This window comes from Calidris pugnax, unplaced genomic scaffold, assembly GCF_001431845.1.
Source record: "Calidris pugnax isolate Ruff unplaced genomic scaffold, ASM143184v1 scaffold150, whole genome shotgun sequence".
Taxonomy (NCBI): Eukaryota; Metazoa; Chordata; class Aves; order Charadriiformes; family Scolopacidae; genus Calidris; species Calidris pugnax.
The window spans coordinates 1,086,845-1,105,625 of record NW_015091300.1 but is presented as its reverse complement, the minus strand read 5'-3'; the positions used below and the strand labels follow the sequence as shown (position 1 = coordinate 1,105,625).

The window sequence follows — 18,781 nt, the reverse complement described above, 5'->3', positions numbered from 1 at the left end:
CCTTTCCTTTCCTTTCCTTTCCTTTCCTTTCCTTTCCTTTCCTTTCCTTTCCTTTCCTTTCCTTTCCTTTCCTTTCCTTTCCTTTCCTTTCCTTTCCTTTCCTTTCCTTTCCTTTCCTTTCCTTTCCTTTCCTTTCCTTTCCTTTCCTTTCCTTTCCTTTCCTTTCCTTTCTCCTCCTCTTGCTTTATCCTTTCCTTTCCTTTTTCCCTTTCCTTTCCTTTTTTCCTTGCTTTGCCTTTTTGCCTTCCCTTCCTTTTCCTTCCCTCCCCTTCCTTCCCCTTCCCTCCCCTTCCTTCCCTTCCCTTCTGAGCGTGTGAGATGTCAGCTTCTTCTAGAACTGGTGTTTAAAACAAGAGTTTTCTGTTTTAAACAGAACTCTCTGTTTGAAGAGTTTAAAACACTCTTTTCTCATCGCCCTCAGGGACACAACGGTCAAAAGAAAGCGATCGACTGCTTCTCTGCACAAAGGGCTGCTCTCTGGGTTTTGTTATTTGCTGGATAAGACCCCTGCTTTTCTTCCTCCTTGTCATTCCCTTCCTCCTCCTCCTTCTTCTCCTCTTTCTTTCTCCTGCTTTTTCCTTTCCTTTCCCCTTTCCCCTTTCCCTTCCCTTTTCTATGATCCGAAATCCAGGTCTGCACTACCAAAAAACCAAAACCCCTCACCCCAGGCCCAGCAACTGACGGAGAGCTACAGATTTCAAACCGCTGTCTCTAACAAAACCAATTAGAGAAGGTTTTGGGTTATTACCACGTTCAGACAATTTGTTCAGGTTGTTGAAGCCCCGCAATAGGTTAGAGCGCTAATTAGGAGCTCCTCACCTTTCCTCTCCTTTCTCCTCCTCTGCTTTTGCCTTCCCCTTTCTCTTTCCTTTTTCCTTTCCTTTTTCCCTTCCCTTCCCTTTTTTCTTTCCTCTCCTTTCTCCTCCACTTGCTTTTTCCCTTCCCACTTGCTTTTTCTTTCCTTCCTCCTCCTCTTTCTTTCTCCTTTCCTTTCCTTCCTCCTCCTCTTTCTTTCTCCTTTCCTTTCCTTCCTCCTCCTCTTTCTTTCTCCTTTCCTTTCCTTCCTCCTCCTCTTTCTTTCTCCTTTCCTTTCCTTCCTCCTCCTCTTTCTTTCTCCTTTCCTTTCCTTCCTCCTCCTCTTTCTTTCTCCTTTCCTTTCCTTCCTCCTCCTCTTTCTTTCTCCTTTCCTTTCCTTCCTCCTCCTCTTTCTTTCTCCTTTCCTTTCCTTCCTCCTCCTCTTTCTTTCTCCTTCCCTTCCCTTCTTCTTTCCTCTCCTTCCTCCTCTTTCTTTTTCCCTTTCCTCTCCTTTCTCCTCCTCTGCTTTTTCCTTCCCCTTTCACTTTCCTTTCTCCTTTCCTTTCCTTCCTCCTCCGCTTCCTTTATCCTTTCCTTTTTCCCTTCCCTTCCTTTCCTTTCCTTCCCTTCCCAATGGCTATCAGAGGATAACACCATCATGCCAGGAATTTGCCCTCTCTTCTATTTCTACTACTCAATAGGAAAAGGAAATAAAACCATCTAGAAGCTCATTTCATGATGAGCTTCCAAGACATTCCAACCCCACCTGGACACGTTCCTGTGCAACCTGCTCTGGGTAGACCTGCTCTGGCAGGGGGTTGGATGAGATGATCTCCAGAGGTCCCTTCCAACCCCATATCATTCTGTGATTCCAAAACCTGGTCTGGTGGGAGGTGTCCCTGCTCAGGGCAGGGGGTTGAAATGAGATGGTCTTTAAGGTCCCTTCCAACCCAAACCATTCTATGATCCGAAATCCAGGTCTGCACTACCAAAAAACCAAAACCCCTCACCCCAGGCCCAGGAACTGATGGAGAACTACAGATTTCAAACTGCTGTCTCTAACAGAACCAATCAGAGAAGGTTTTGGGTTATCACCACGTTCAGACAATTTGTTCAGGCTGTTGGAGCCCCGCAATAGGTTATAACACTAATTAGGAGCTCCTCGCTCACCTTCAGACTGTTGTATGCAAAGTCTTCCTGGTCTGAAGTCACTTCGCTCTTCATTTCATTTACCTGCATGGATAAGAGAGATAAATTTACATATAAAACACGGGCACGGGATGGTTAGACACGTCTCCATCAACAGCCAGCCCTGCCGCATCGCTGCCGGCCACCTCAACCCTAACGACGTCATTAATTGCCGTTAGACAGAGTTCCAGCAACACGTAGCGGGGAAGCTTCAGGAGAAAATGGTTTAATCTCTCATTAATATCTCGACAACGAGACGGGAGGCTGGGGAAGTTTCCCATTTCAAGTGTTGTATGCAAATTGCTCGAGGTGATCAGCAAAAACATCTGGTGAAGCAAGGAACTAATTACCGTGGAGGATTTTGTTGAGTCTCTCGCTGTGTTTTGCTAAAAGATACACGGACCTCACGCTGGAGAGGAAGAAACAAAATAATTCCCAAACAAAGCAACAAAAGGCCCAGAAATTTCAATTATGAAATCAAGAGGGATGGCATTTGCTCAGTGTTTCATGGAAGAGCATCTTTACTGCTTCATCTTTACCACGGACACAGCGTGGCTGTTTCATGACGTGCATCGTCTTCCACACTCCGGGGCTCTCAATGAGGGCAGGGTAAAAAATAGACAAGAAATCAGGAGCAGGAGGAGTGGGACCAGCAGGTGGAGGGAGGTCATCCTGCCCCTCTGCTCTGCCCTGGGGAGGACCCAGCTGGAGCACTGGGACCAGTTCTGGGCTCCCCAGTTCCAGAAGGACAGGGAACTGCTGGAGAGGGGACAGCAGAGGGCTACAAAGATGCTGAGGGGCCTGGAGCATCTATCTGCTGAGGAAAGGCTGAGGGACTTCTTGGGTCTTTTGAGTCTGGAGAAGAGAAGACTGAGGGGGGATCTGATCAAGGCCTAGAAATACTTGAAGGGTGGGTGTCAGGAGGATGGGGCCAGGCTTTTTTCAGTGGTGCCCAGGGACAGGACAAGAGGAAATGGGCACAAACTTGACCATAAGAAGTTCCACCTCAACATGAGGAGGAACCTCTTTACTTTGAGGGTGGCAGAGCCCTGGCAGAGGCTGCCCAGAGAGGTGGTGGAGTCTCCTTCTCTGGAGACATTCCAACCCCACCTGGACGCGTTCCTGTGCAACCTGCTCTGGGTGGACCTGCTTTGGAACCTGGTTGGACTAGATGATCTCCAGAGGTCATTTCAACCCCATATCACTCTTTGATTCTATTAAAAGCCCCCTATGGCAAACATCAGCCCACTGGCAGCTGGAGAGCACTGTATTTTCAGATTCCAGTTGCAAGTCAGGACCGAATCCTAAGTTATCACTGGGTTGCCCAAAATCTAGATTTATATCTATTTTTTTAAATGACTTAGAAGGAAACCACTCAATCTGTAAGAAGATCTTTTTTCACAAGGAAAAAAGAATATATTGAAGGAATATCCCTTCTCTGTAATAGAGAGAAAAGGAAGGACGCCTCCTACTAACACTTATCTTCCTATTTCTGGTTTATTATACCATTTTTTATGCTATATTCCTAGATGATGATTACTGGGCATTAAAAAAAAAGAAAGAAACGCATATAGATAATAACACCAAAGTAAGGACACAAGACTGAGAAGCAGCAGCTGCAAAGAAGCACTTGAATAACTGAAATCAACCAGAAGAAATGGGGAGATGTGGGATACCAGGGCCTTTCTCTTCACGACTTCATTGATGCAGGCAGAATAAAATGCTCCAAAATTGATCCTACACCTCACTGCTATGAAGATTCTTAAGATTCTGTCCTAAAATCTGTTATAACCAGCTTAGAAGAGAAAATATAATTAAAAAAAACCCCACTATTGTCGAATTGTCCTTAGTTTTTCTCCATTTCCCAGCTGGATTTGCTGCCTCTTAACATGAACTTGTCACTCTGAAACCTCAATTCCTATATCCTGTGTCCTCCAGCAACCAAGGGAAGCCAGTTCCCAACGTGAAATATCACTATCAAGGAAAAGACATCTCTCACCTGAGAGCAACCCCACCTGGACACGTTCCTGTGCAACCTGCTCTGGGTGGACCTGCTTTGGACCTGGTTGGACCAGATGATCTCAAGAGGTCATTTCAACCCCATATCACTCTTTGATTCTATTAAAAGCCCCCTATGGCAAACATCAGCTCACTGGCAGCTGGAGAGCGCTGTATTTTCAGATTCCAGTTGCAAGTCAGGACCGAATCCTAAGTTATCACTGGGTTGCCCAGAATCTAGATTTATTTATATCTATTTATATTTTATATCTATTTATATATATATTTATTTATATCTATTTTTTTAAATGACTTAGAAGGAAACCACTCAATCTGTAAGAAGATCTTTTTTCACAAGGAAAAAAGAATATATTGAAGGAATATCCCTTCTCTGTAATAGAGAGAAAAGGAAGGACGCCTCCTACTAACACTTATCTTCCTATTTCTGGTTTATTATACCATTTTTTATGCTATATTCCTAGATGATGATTACTGGGCATTAAAAAAAAAGAAAGAAACGCATATAGATAATAACACCAAAGTAAGGACACAAGACTGAGAAGCAGCAGCTGCAAAGAAGCACTTGAATAACTGAAATCAACCAGAAGAAATGGGGAGATGTGGGATACCAGGGCCTTTCTCTTCACGACTTCATTGATGCAGGCAGAATAAAATGCTCCAAAATTGATCCTACACCTCACTGCTATGAAGATTCTTAAGATTCTGTCCTAAAATCTGTTATAACCAGCTTAGAAGAGAAAATATAATTAAAAAAAACCCCACTATTGTCGAATTGTCCTTAGTTTTTCTCCATCTCCAGCTGGATTTGCTGCCTCTCAACATGAACTTGTCACTCTGAAACCTCAATTCCTATATCCTGTGTCCTCCAGCAACCAAGGGAAGCCAGTTCCCAACTGAAATATCTCTACCAAGGAAAAGACATCTCTCACCTGAGAATAAAATGCTCCAAAATTGATCCTACACCTCACTGCTATGAAGATTCTTAAGATTCTGTCCTAAAATCTGTTATAACCAGCTTAGAAGAGAAAATATAATTAAAAAAAACCCCACTATTGTCGAATTGTCCTTAGTTTTTCTCCATCTCCAGCTGGATTTGCTGCCTCTCAACATGAACTTGTCACTCTGAAACCTCAATTCCTATATCCTGTGTCCTCCAGCAACCAAGGGAAGCCAGTTCCCAACGTGAAATATCACTATCAAGGAAAAGACATCTCTCACCTGAGAGGATTTCTTGCTCTCCTGCTCCTTTTTCTCCAGTTGGGTTTGCAACTTCTTCCTCTCCTGCTCGAGCTCCCTCACTCGCTTCTGTAGCTTTAGGAAGACCGTCATGTCCAAGGCAGCTTTCTCCATCCCGACCTCCTGGAGAAGAACAGGGGAGTGGAAAAAGGAGAAGACCTCAGACAAGTTTTGAAATCACACACAGTGACAGATAAACCCTGACTGTACATCAGCACCGACCCCACAGCTGATAACAGGAGCATCCCAAGGAAGGAATGTACTTTTGAAGCCCAAACTCCCTTTTATGCACCTATTTTTAATGTCAGTTGACTCATTTTAATAAATCACTGAATGTTTAACAGCCCATCAGAGAAGTAGCTGTTTGGGGCCACAGCTAAGAACATTAAAAATGCCCTACCAAGTCCCTTTTGGCCAAGTATTTATTAGTTGGTTTAGAGAATCATAGAATGGATTGAGTTGGAAGTGACTTCAAAGATCATCCAGTTCCAACCCCACCCCTGCCCTGGGCAGGGACACCTCCCACCAGACCAGGTTGCTCCAAGCCCCCTCCAACCTGCCCTTGAACCCCTCCAGGGATGGGGCAGCCACAGCTTCTCTGGCCAACTTGGGCCAGGCTCTCACCACCCTCACAGCAAAGAAGTTCTTCCCCAGATCTCATCTCAATCTCCCCTCTTTCAGTGTCAAACCCTTCCCCCTCATCCTAGGGCTCCCCTCCCTGATCCAGAGTCCCTCCCCAGCTTTCCTGGAGCCCCTTCAGGACTGGAAGGGGCTCTAAGGTCTCCAAGTCCTTCTCCTCAGGGCTGCTCTCCAGCCATTCTCCACCCAACCTGTATTTGTGCTTGGGATTGCCATGTCCCAGGTGCAGGACCTTGCACTTGGCCTGGTTGAACTTCATGAGGTCTGCATGGTCCCACCTCTCCAGCCTGTCCAGGTCCCAGAAGAGTAAGCACTTGACACAGCACCACCACCCTGCAATCCCTCTCACACAATTAACGCTGTATTTCTGCTGGGAGAAATTAATTTCATCCCTCACACCTTGTAGTCCAACCTGTGCCCCCCAAAACCCACATCAACCATCCCTCCTCCCCCCTGAGCCCCCCCCATTTTCCTCTACCTCCACTTGTTGAATCACATCCTCGGTGTCTCCAATCTCAGAGGTTGAGATGGACGGATAATTGGAATCAGACTCCAAACTGCTCTGGTTGGATGGGTTTCTCCTGTGTCCTGGTGCTTGCTGCCAAGAAGATGTGCAGATACACAATGTCTTCAGTGTTTAAGGAAGGATTCCCCACAAAAAATTGCTTCTTAGAACAAATATGTGTCTATATATTAAGTTTATGTTTGCTAAACGCTTGACTCTCACCTTAAAGTGAATTCCATTTTCTAGTCCTATGTGAAGCGATACAGAAGCTCAGTTTAAAGAATTCTGCATGAATTAAAGTCTTTTCATGAGGCAAGATGCCTGTTAATTGCCAACATGCAAATCTGAGCTCAAGCCTGCCGGGGCTCCCTTTAAAGGCTCAACCTTCCACCTAATCCAGAAGCTCTTCTAAGGCTTCAGCAAAGGTGGACCTAAAAACTTTGGCTTTTGAAATTCCGAAGTCACATTGTTGGTTTTTTTTTTGTTTTGTTGGTTTTTTAAGCCAACACCTACACAGGAACATCACTGAAATGATCTTGGGTTTTTTTGTTTTGTTTTGTTGTGTTTTTAACCCAACATCTACACAGGAACATAACTGAAATGATCAGGGCTACAAAGATGATCAAGGGACTGGAGCATGTCTCTGCTGAGGAAAAGCTGAGGGACTTCAGTCTGGAGAAGAGAAGACTGAGGGGGGATCTGATCAAGGCACCTAAATACTTGAAGGGTGGGTGTCAGGAGGATGGGGCCAGGCTTTTTTCAGTGGTGCCCAGGGACAGGACAAGAGGGAACGGGCACAAACTTGACCATAAGAAGTTCCACCTAAACATGAGGAGGAACTTCTTCACTTTGAGGGTGGCAGAGCCCTGGCAGAGGCTGCCCAGAGAGGTGGTGGAGTCTCCTTCTCTGGAGACATTCCAACCCCACCTGGACACGTTCCTGTGGGACCTGCTCTGGGTGGACCTGCTTTGGCAGGGGGTTGGAGGAGATGATCTCCAGAGGTCCCTTCCAACTCCATATCATTCTGTGATTCCATGTGAAACAAATAAAAAGCAAAACAAGAAGCATGAACCAGCTTTTGGTGAGATTCACAGATATCTCTATGTAATTAAAAGCGTGAAAGATCAAGCTCTTTTCTCAAGGCACAAATAAGGTTTGGCTTCAGCGTCAAAGTTCAGTCTTAGAACTATCAAGCCCGATAATATCAGTTCATAGAATCATAGAATGGTTTGGGTTGGAAGAGACCTTAAAGATCATCTAGTTCCAACCTCCTGCCCTGGGCAGGGACAACTCCCACCAGACCAGGTTGCTCCTAAGCCCCCTCCAACCTGGCCTTGAAGACCTCCAGGGATGGGGTATCCACAACTTCTTTAGGCAACCTGTTCCAGTGTCTCACCACGGTTATTCTATCAGTTCTACTAAGCTTTCCAGGGTTGAGTCAGCCACATCCTCCAGCCACCAGTGTCACATCCAGGACACAGCAGAAGGAGGACAACTGCAGTTTCGTTACCTTTATAATAGTCATTTCATCCCGCAAGTTGTCATATCTCTGCTCCAGCCTTGAATACTCTTTTACCAGGTTCTGGTAACGAGACCTCTCTTCTTCCAGCTCTTTCTTCATCTGGATATTTTCCTCAACTGTGTTTCGTGCAAATTCATCTTTAAAATAAAGGGGAAAAAAAAAAAAGAAAAGAAATTACGATCTTCATCTCTGAAATGAATTTCTTGTAAATATGTGCGATAACGATGACTAATTAACAAAATGCTCTCTGCCAAGAAGCTCTAAAATAAATACAAATAAGCATTCTCTAATATTTAGAGACTATTATAATCTAGAGCTGTCTCCTTGCCATTTGGAACAGCTTGAACTCTCCTGCTCAGAGACCACGGTCCTCTGCCAACCCAGTTAAAGAAAAACCTCCAGCACCTCCAAACCATCAGATCTATTCTGATGAATAAGAAAAGAATAAGTTAAGAAATAAGTTAAGAAAAGTTAAGAAAAGACCAGGACAGTATGGAAAAATAGTCATGATTAAGTGCACTTAAAGACTTCTCTGCTCTCTTCCTGCCACCAGATTTGGCACAGGAGCAAGTCAACAGCAGCACCTCCTTCTCATGTCATCATCAACCATTTACCACGGGAAGTTTCAAATAAATACCCAAATAAATTCTTTTTTTGTTGTTAAAAACTCCCTTAGGGAAGCAAATCTGGTCCCTCCTCTTTCAAGAAAACGTGCAAATGTGCCTTTTTAAATGGGTGGACACAAAAAAAATCCCCTCCACTCCCTTCCCTCAAGCTCCGACACCCCGAAAGCATCCCATAAGAGATGAAGAAATATTTGCAGCCAGTTTCTTTTTAAAATTTAATTTTCACTCCTTTATTTTGCAGGAGGCTGAGAGCAAGAGGTACTTGACGTGTACCACAGAGCAGTGACAGATGCATCCCCAGAACGATGTGTGGTGGTTTTGTAACTCACACAGAATCACACAGAATTGTAGTGGTTGGAAGGGACCTCAGAGATCATCGAGTCCAACCACCAAAAAAAAAAACCCACAACTACAGTTGTACAGCTGGTATCACACCTTGCATTAGTCCTAATATTAACTGGGGCAAAGATTTTGAGTGGTTTTTCTCCCTCTTATATCTGTAGCCAGTTCTGAGATCTGCTTTCCATAAGGGTAGAAGTCAGAACTCCACCTGGATGAGACTGCTGAGTACCAGTTCCTCACTGGTTCCACGCTGAAAGTGCGGGTAATCCCTCAGCCTCTCCTCGTAAGACTTGTGCTCCAGACCCCTCACCAGCTTCGTTGCCCTTCTCTGGACCCGTTCCAGCACCTCAATGTCCCTCTTGTGGTAGGGGGCCCAAAATTGGACACAGTACTCGAGGTGGGGCCTCACCAGTGCCGAGTACAGGGGGACGATCACCTCTCGGGCCCTACTCCCCACACTGTTCTTGATACAGGCCAGGATGCTGGTGGCCTTCTTGGCCACCTGGGCACACTGCTGGCTCCTGTTCAGCCGACAGTCGACCAACACCCCCAGGTCCTTTTCTGCCAGGCAGCTCCAGCCACTCTGCCCCCAGCCTGTAGCGCTGCCTGGGGTTGTTGTGACCGAAGTGCAGGACCTGGCACTTGGCCTTGTTAAACCTCATCCCGTTGGTCTCGGCCCATCGATCCAGCCACAAAATCCTGCCACAAAATCAAAGCTGAAAAGGAGGGTAAAAAATAATAATAGTAATTTTTAAAAAAGCTCAAAACACACATAAGAGTTTCTTTTGTGGCTTGGGATTTTCCCCGGATTGCTATCCTCTCTGTACGTCTCGCCGTCTTGAGTCTCTGCTTTAAAAAACACACACAGCCTCCTGTCACGTCCGACAAATCCTTCGTCACGGCTCAATATCGTTAACTCTGCCGTTCCTCACATCCTTTATTCATCCATCTGGGGATATTATCATCCTCTCCCCTCCATCCCTCCCACTCTCGTCACCTCTCACCATCGCCTGCGGTAAAGGCTGCCACGTAACTGAATTAAAAAGCCCTTTTTAGAGCCTTTATTCCCCCAGTTAAACCAGCCTCCGTCCCGCCGTCCACCAGCGGGACGGGAAAGATCAGCACTTTTTATGGTAGGAAAAAACACGCAGGAAAAACAAATTTGAGAGGGGAGAAGAGTTAAGCTCTTCTAATGCCCTAAGATTTTTTTCCTACCTTCAGATTGACAGCGGATCCTGCTGTTGAGTTCCTCTTTCTCCTGCTTCAGGAGAGCGTTTTCTTCTTCCAGGTCGGATATGCGCTGGGAAAGAAGGGGAAAGAATTATTCCTTGCTGGGGAGGGATTACATTTCACCTGGTCAGAGACAGGGAGCTTTGTTCTGCCTTTCTTTGCCCTTTAAAAGATCTTTTCCTTCATGTTTTGCCAGCTCTCCTTTGTACCTCAGGAGCCAAAGCGTAGGATGACCTGCTCTACAACCGAGTAACTTTGCTTTTCCCGAGCTCGTTTCTCCCCCAAATTTCAGATTTTTAGCAGAATCTTACAAAATACTGAGGGGCTGGATTCGGCCACCACGATCTGCAGGAGAGAGGCTCCCACAAGTGATCAGAGAGGTTCATTTCCACAACAACGGGGGTTTTGCTTTTCCCGAGCTCGTTTCTCCCCCAAATTTCAGATTTTTAGCAGAATCTTACAAAATACTGAGGGGCTGGATTCGGCCACCATGATCTGCAGGAGAGAGGCTCCCACAAGTAATCAGAGAGGTTCATTTCCACAACAATGGAGGTTTTCACATCTCAAGGGGGTTTCCTTCCTATCTTCGAATCTGACTGCTGTTGGGGGAAAAAAATCCACTGAACGTGGTGCTTCAGCACTTAAGGTGGACAAAGTCAATTTAAGCACCATGGAAAATTAATATTAAATAATACAGGCTTTTTTAATTTCATGTTTGTTGTCATGAATTAAGATTATAGTCACTTTAAGGTTTCAACTCTACCGCAGAAGCTCTAGTGATGGACAGGGTGTACCAGGGCCTTTGGGCTCCCCAGTTCCAGAAGGACAGGGAACTGCTGGAGAGGGGACAGCAGAGGGGATACCAAGATGATGAGGGGCCTGGAGCATCTCTCTGCTGAGGAAAGGCTGAGGGACTTGGGTCTTTTGAGTCTGGAGAAGAGAAGGCTGAGGGGGGATCTGATCAAGGCCTGTAAATACTTGAAGGGTGGGTGTCAGGAGGATGGGACCAGGCTTTTTTCAGTGGTGCCCAGGGATAGGACAAGAGGAAATGGGCACAAACTTGACCATAAGAAGTTCCACCTCAACATGAGGAGGAAGTTCTTCACTTTGAGGGTAGCAGGGCCCTGGCAGAGGCTGCCCAGAGAGGTGGTGGAGTCTCCTTCTCTGGAGACATTAAAACCCCGCCTGAACACGTTCCTGTGCAACCTCTGGGTGGACCTTCTCTGGGTGGACCTGCTTTGGCCGGGGGTTGAACTAGATGATCTCCACAGCTCAGAGATGTTCTAGTCCCCTAATCATCTTCTGAGTCCTTTGCTGCACCCTCTCCAGCAGTTCCCTGTCCTTCTTGAACTGGGGGGGGCCCAGAACTGGACCCAGTGCTCCAGCTGTGGCCTCACCAGGGTGGAGTAGAGCGGGAGGATGACCTCCCTCGACCTGCTGGCCACGCTCTTCTTGATGCAGAGAATCATCCTAGCTCATCAATTGAGATGATTAGGTACTACCAAAAGCCCTCAGAAGAGCTGTTGGTACTCACACAGATCTCATGGTTTAAACTTTATCAGAAAATGGAATAAGAAGGGCTATTCTAAAATTAAGGAGTCGGAGAGAAAAGCTGCAAGGAAGAGATTAAAGGACATTTTATCCGTAAGAAAATCATAACTAATATGGATTTGCAGAAGCTGTAGCTCCAGCTCAAGTCGATAAAATTAAGGCTGTCACCTCAGTGTCACTCAGAAGTGTCTGAGGACTTGGGGCATCATCTCTGGAGCGAGCGCATCCCACCACCATGGTGCAATCTCGCTGTTGAAGGTGAAAAGCACTTCTCACACCTAAATTCAGCTTCACAAGGCCCCCCACGCTTTTTGGTAACTATTAGAACTACTCAAAAAATCTCTATCCTAAATTTTCTTGGAAAACAGCGCATCCCACCACCATGGTGCAATCTCGCTGTTGAAGGTGAAAAGCACTTCTCACACCTAAATTCAGCTTCACAAGGCCCCCCACGCTTTTTGGTAGCTATTAGAACTACTCAAAAAATCTCTATCCTAAATTGTCTTGGAAAGCAATTTTCAGGTTTTGTTTCCAGGAAGGAAACGGGTCTTCTCCCATCTTCCCAACGATGAGGAACTGAAGGGAGCAATTGAAAGCTGAGGTTAAAACCAGGAGCCCGTCCTGCTGAGTAGAAATGTTTTATAATTAAAGCATTTATTGTCACGGTAAAGCGCAGGGTATTTGCTCTGCTGGAGGCACTTCTACAACAAGGGCTTTGTTTTCATGCTTTTTAGAAAGCATTTCTTTGGTCATTAAATCAACCTTTCTTCTGAGCGCCGGAAGGGGATTTTGCAATCAAGAACAAAGAGAAGCAGCTTCTCCCCAGCTGCATCACCTTCAAAATAAAACATCATTTGAGGCTCTAAAAACCAAAAAGGATCTTCTCGTTTGGTGTTGGAGGGGAGAAAATCACTGACTCCATACGTCCCATTGCAGTTACGTTGGAGTAACTGCTTTTCTGACACCTCTTGGTCCAGCCAAGAGACAACACACGTAGAGGTTGAACGATCTTTTGAGAAACACACCCCAAAACACATTTCAGATGTTCAGATGAAGTTATCCTGTCCACAAGGTCCCCGCATCTACTCACCCAAACCCACCATCAGGGCTTACCCACAAGGGGAGGTTGCCCAGGGCAAGTGCTGTTGAGGGAAGTTCCTTAGAAGAGCCCCATCTGGGCGTTTTTCCACCATAATTAAAACACAGCTAATTCCAGACCTCTTTTTTCCCCATCTCCAAAAGCCACTCAACTTCACGTCGTCACACAAAAAAGGACTTTTCTAGAGGAACAGTTGCAAAACAGACTTTCCTTTGTGTTGAGCAGAAAAGCCCTAAGTTCTTTCCAACAGAAGGATCAAAGAAACAACTTCAACTCCTGGTGCAGCAGAAAAAAGATCACGGATTTAATCTGAGCAGTCACAAACTTTGGCAGCAGGAAACCAAACCCATACCTTAGCGCCTTAGGTTGAAAGCTATTTAGAATGAACCTGACTAGTGAAGAAATTCAGATTAAAATATCCATGGTTATTAAGTGCCCTTATTTCACAGGGGTTGGGGTTTGGGGAGTTTCTTGATGGTTGGCAGCTCAAAAGGCATCAAGATGGGGCATTCTCCTCACACGAGGGAGTTGACGCTCCTATAGAGACGTCCACCTGCCCTTGCTGCCCCGTGATCTGGTTAAAAGGCAAATTCTAGGGGCATTGAGTGATAAAAATAATTAAAAAATCATAATTATAAAATAGATATTAAGTCTTTTCCCCTTCAAACTCGTGAAGAGTCAGGGAGTGGGGAGACAGGACAAAGGGTAATGGTTTTTAACTGGAAGAGGGGAGATTTGGATGAGATGTGGGGAAGAACTTCTTTGGTGTGAGGGTGGTGAGAGCCTGGCCCAGGTTGCCCAGAGAAGCTGGGGCTGCCCCATCCCTGGAGGGGTTCAAGGCCAGGTTGGATGGGGCTTGGAGCAACCTGGTCTGGTGGGATGTGTCCCTACCCAGGGCAGGGGGTTGGAACTGGATGACCTTTAAGGTCCCTTCCAACCCAAAATCCTTCTGTGAAAAGTCAGCTTGCACCAGCATGACCACCTAGACAACATGAGATGTGACAAACACACCTACCTTTCTCAGCAGGTCTTTCTCCTTGACGTAACTGTCTTCCACAACCTTCCTCTCACCATGAGCTTTCTCAAGCTCCAGCCGGAGATGCTCCATCTCTTCTTGCAAGCTGACGAGCTGGTTGCCGTCACCCCGCTGGTTCTGCTGGTATTGAACCAGTTCCTTCTTCAGCTTTTCTACCTCGGAGGAGTGGGCTGAGGCGAGCGTAGAGAGCTGCTCGTTCAGGAGTTTGTATTCCTTGTTCTGCAGCCAACAGCCAAAAAAAAAGAAAAGAAGACCATAAGCAAGAAGCTTACAAAAGTAACCATCAAAAATCCTTGAGCAGGAACAAAACTGGGATAACAAACATTTCCATGCATATGCTAATAAAGCTCCTCAAGCTAAAGCCAATTTCAAAATGGTGACAAAAGCTCGATAATATTTTGGGAATGATTCTACAAGCATTTGTAAAATTGATGTTACAGCTGAAGCAAAGCAAGCCCTGGCAACCAAACCAAAAAAAATCTAACACTTTTATTACAGCTTCCAAACAATGTTGCTTAATGCAATATTTTTTTAAGTTTGCAATATTGGGTTTGCAGTTTATCCTTTTATTCCTGACTCCTAGGCCTGCAGGAACCTGGGAGGACACCAAGTTGGGTGGGAGCGTCGACCTCCTGGAGAGTAAAAAGGCTTTGCAGAGGGATCTGGACAAGCTGGATGGATGGGCCTAGGCCAGTGGGATGAGATTGTTTTCTCTTTATTTTTCCACCCCTACACTTTTCCTAGCAGTAAATGGCAAGGAATTAAAAAAAATAATAATATTAATAAAATTAATACTGTTGCTCCACAAGCCAAGTCCAGAAGCTCAGCAACCTTAATGGAGAGGGGACAGCAGAGGGCTACAAAGATGGTCAAGGGACTGGAGCATCTCTCTGATGAGGAAAGGCTGAGGGACTTCTTGGGTCTTTAGAGTGTGGAGAAGAGAAGACTGAGGGGGGATCTGATCAAGGCCTATAAAGACTTGAAGGGTGGGCGTCAGGAGGATGGGGCCAGGCTTTTTTCAGTGGTGCCCAGGGACAGGACAAGAGGAAACGGGCACAAACTTGACCATAAGAAGTTCCATCTCAACATGAGGAGGAACTTCTTTCCTGTGAGGGTGGCAGAGCCCTGGCAGAGGCTGCCCAGAGAGGTGGTGGAGTCTCCTTCTCTGGAGACATTCCGACCCCTCCTGGACACATTCCTGTGGGACCTGCTCTGGGTGGACCTGTTTTGGCAGGGGGTTGGACTAGATGATCTCCAGAGGTCCCTTCCAACCCCATATCATTCTGTGATTCTGTGATGCAGATGTTCATGCTCATCACACAAACCCAGCCTAAATACGTGGACCTGAAACAACTCCTAATTAATTCCACTAAATACCCTCCAGATGAGGGCCAGCCGTATCAAACAGCTTTCTGATAGACTCATAAAGAACCTCATGCCTACAATTTTCCCCTCCTAATCTAGAGTTTGTCTGTAAAACCTAAATGAGTTTAATTTTCCAATTAAACACCAGGGTTTAGGCATCAGACTGCGCCGCGCTGCACGCTTTGCAGCCAATTAAAAAGTGAAAGTGGCCAGGGGTGACTTAAATCCCCGGGTGTCTTGACTCTGCAGTGTCTGAGCCAACACGGAGTCGTTTCTCATCATCTTCACAGCAGGAACCTCTGGTGTCGTATGGGGACGAGAGAGATTTAAGGTGACGAGGAAACCAAGGGTGATGTGTAAAGGACAACAGCCGAAATGCAACGATAAACTGCAATAATTAATAAATGCTACTATAAATATAAAGGTATCCTTAATTAAAGAGAATATTTATCCTTATCATAAAATGGTTTTTTTAAGGATATAGGTGGATATGAAGTTCTCAATTAATATTAGTGGATACAATCAAGCCCTACTCAGCATTTCTTATCCTTGAAGACCTTGTAGAGCACCAGGAAGCAACACAGAGGGTATTTATGGGATTAATTTGCAAAGTCTCAGGTTGGTAGGTGGGAAAACCCTCCTAAGTGTGTAATCAATTATTCTGCAGCTCATTAATGACAAGTGGCATTTGACGAAGGCCCTTCTGTAATCAAGTTGTCACAATAAGACCATCAAGCCATCCATCCATCGCTTACATCGCGCCACCTCACCCCTCGTGGTGGCTCCTCCTTCTGAGCAGTGGTTACCTCTAATAACACAAACGTGCTCAAACTACTTTGCCAAGTGGATATTTACCCAATTCACCCTTAATTTTCCAGGTGATGTGACTCACAGGATCTATGGTTTAGTAACAGCCAAAGTCTGTTTGACATCAGGATCTCACATGGAGCTGGACCGGCTTTTCAAGCAAGAGCTTTCAGAATTGTCCCATTTTATCTTCCTCCTCCTCATCCTTCTGGGCAGTTCTCATGATTACAACACAGTTTTTGGAGCTTACTGAGCAAGCTCTTCAGTGGAGACCCAAGATCCAAGTGCATCTGTACTTCCATGGTGGTGTCCCACCCTTACAAGAAGGTTGCCACCACCACGTCATCATAGAATGGTCAGAGTTGGAAGGGACCTTAAAGATCATCCAGTTCCAACTCCCCTGCCCTGGGCAGGGACACCTCCCATCAGACCAGGTGGCTCAAAGCCCCATCCAACCTGGTCCTTCCCAGTCATCATGGGAAGATAAAAGCCTTCCAAGGAAGGACAGCACAAAAGAGGCAAAGCAGAAGCAGGACCACACTTGTCCCACCACAACCCGGGACGTACCTGCTCATCGATCTTCCTTTGGAGCTGGACCACCTTGTTCTCCATGCCAATGTTGAGCTTCTTCAGGTGCTGGGCTGAGCGGGCCTCGATCTTCAGCGCCTTCAGCTCCTGCCTGGCCTTCATGCGCCGGTAGTAGCACTGCAGGACGATGGTGGCACCCCTGACCCGGCGGAAGCGGGTGCGGGCCAGCCAACCACGGGCATATTTCTGGAGGATGGTGGCTTTGTGCTCCGCAAGGATCTGTAAAACACGGGCAGAAATGTGACAATCAGGGGGGAAAAGTCACCTGTAAAAGTGGCAGAAGCCCCAATTTTGTTGTAACACTCAACACTTCCCAATCTGCCTTCAAAAGGGCTTCTCCTCCAAGGAGGAAATGGTACCGTATCTTCTCTGAATTGAGAAGAAAAGGATTGTGTTGATGCAGTAGGAGTTACTCTGAAATAAGCTTTGTACATCTCCAATCTTGGCACTCTTATGGATGGAGAAAGCTGAGGGCACCCAAAGTCCTAGAAGAAACCCTACTGCATCACCCTGTTCCAGCCTTACAGTGAAGTCCTGGTGGACATTGGGCATGTCCTGACCCCAGGGAGCATCCCCTACAGCTCCGCATCTGTTGCTGAGCCTACACTTGAACTGACACCTCCATCCAACTCCTTTATCCAGGTGCTCCAGAGATGAAGGATGAGGCCTGAACTTCTACACCCTCTTAAGATGTTGGGTTGTCTTGGATCTCAGAGAGTTTAAAGGCTGTCTCCCTTGAAGGGGCTTCTGATTTTAAAAAATAGACACCAAAAAAGCAGCGGTAGCACAAATTCCTGATCACCAGCATCCAGCTGCTCTGTTTTGGAGGACATCCCTGATCTCTCTGGTGGGTGTCCAGGTAACCTCCATCATCTCCAGGAGCAGGCTCATCATGCCTCTGACTTGTTCGAATACCCCCGGTCGACAACAATTAGGAATAAATTTAGGTGACTACCAAAGTAAGGCCAGACCTGAGGAGTGGACAGAAGATCCCTCAAAACTGGTCTCAGTTTCCCAACATACAATTTAATAAAATCATAGAATGGTTTGGGTTGGAGGAGACCTTAAAGAAAATCGAGTTCCAACCCTGCCCTGTCAGTTTCCCAACATACAATTTAATAAAATCATAGAATGGTTTGGGTTGGAGGAGACCTTAAAGATCATTGAGTTCCAACCTCCCCCGGCCATGGGACTTCTCACTGTATCACTTGTTGTCATCAAACCTTTACGTCTTCGCTTTCAGCTCCCGGTTTAACACAGAAAGCTAATGGAGAGAAACTAATTAAAGAGGGATTTATATCAATAAATGACTCAGTGTCTTCCCTGACAGACCCCACCAGTTTTCCTGCCGGGCTGGAAACGGCACCTGCAGCAGGGCTCAGACACAAATTCCCTTTGCCAGGGAGGGTTTGCAGAGCTTGGGTTACATCAAATGACATTTCCAGATTTCCATGATGCCTCCCGGCCTCCAAATGACTAACTTGATTTAGCTCCTCTGCTGAGGTGCTGCTGCCAAAATTCATTTTGTGCTTGCACAGCTTTAAATGGCAATGCTTGCTGTCAACACATGTTCTCCAGAAACACCAGAGGTGGTCACAGAATCACAGAATGCTATGGGGTTGGAAGGGACCTCTGGAGATCATCTAGTCCAACAGGTCCACCCAGAGCAGGTTGCACAGGAACGTGTCCTATGAGGGTTTTGAATGTCTCCAGAGATGGAGACTCCACCACCTCTCAGGGCAGCCTCTGCCAGGGCTCTGCCACCCTCAAAGTGAAGAAGTTCCTCCTCATGTTTAGGTGGAGCTTCTTACGTTCAAGTTTGTGCCCATTCCCTCTTGTCCTATCCCTGGCCATCACTGGTCGGCTCCATAAAACATCCAAACGGGCCACAATAACTACAGAGAATAAATAGAAAGGTTCTTCCAACTCTTTTCTAACGCGAAGACGCTGTGTGGAGTCATACCTTGCGATAAGTCCTCCTGACAAACATGCCCCGAGCAAAAGCCTGGATGGTGACGGTTGCGTTGCGGACCCTCTGGAAAGCTCGGAGGATCCGTAGCATCCGGTACTGCTTTTGGAAGATGATGGCAGCTCTCGTCCTCCTCAGGTGCTCAGCAAGCCTGCAAAGCAGAGGAGAAAGGTGAGCAGTCAAACTAAATCCCTCTTTTTTTCATCATAATAAGTTTTAAGCTGGACAGAGAGAAAAATCTTTTCTCCAAAGGTAGTTTGATGG

At 46.1% G+C, this 18,781-nt stretch overlaps 1 protein-coding gene across 1 annotated transcript in view; it reads right to left on the bottom strand.

Annotated features, from left to right (window-relative positions):
- The window catches only part of MYO5B (myosin VB), a 184,632-nt gene that overhangs the window by 36,133 nt on the left and 129,718 nt on the right, over positions 1–18,781 (bottom strand). Inside the window, exons 20-27 of the mRNA XM_014960788.1 lie at positions 18,512–18,668; positions 16,528–16,767; positions 13,768–14,007; positions 10,088–10,172; positions 7,893–8,041; positions 6,356–6,475; positions 5,227–5,361; positions 1,966–2,031 (exon numbers count right to left, since the gene is read on the bottom strand). Of these exons, the coding sequence (XP_014816274.1) occupies positions 1,966–2,031; positions 5,227–5,361; positions 6,356–6,475; positions 7,893–8,041; positions 10,088–10,172; positions 13,768–14,007; positions 16,528–16,767; positions 18,512–18,668 (1,192 nt within the window). The remainder of the gene's footprint in view (positions 1–1,965; positions 2,032–5,226; positions 5,362–6,355; positions 6,476–7,892; positions 8,042–10,087; positions 10,173–13,767; positions 14,008–16,527; positions 16,768–18,511; positions 18,669–18,781) is intronic.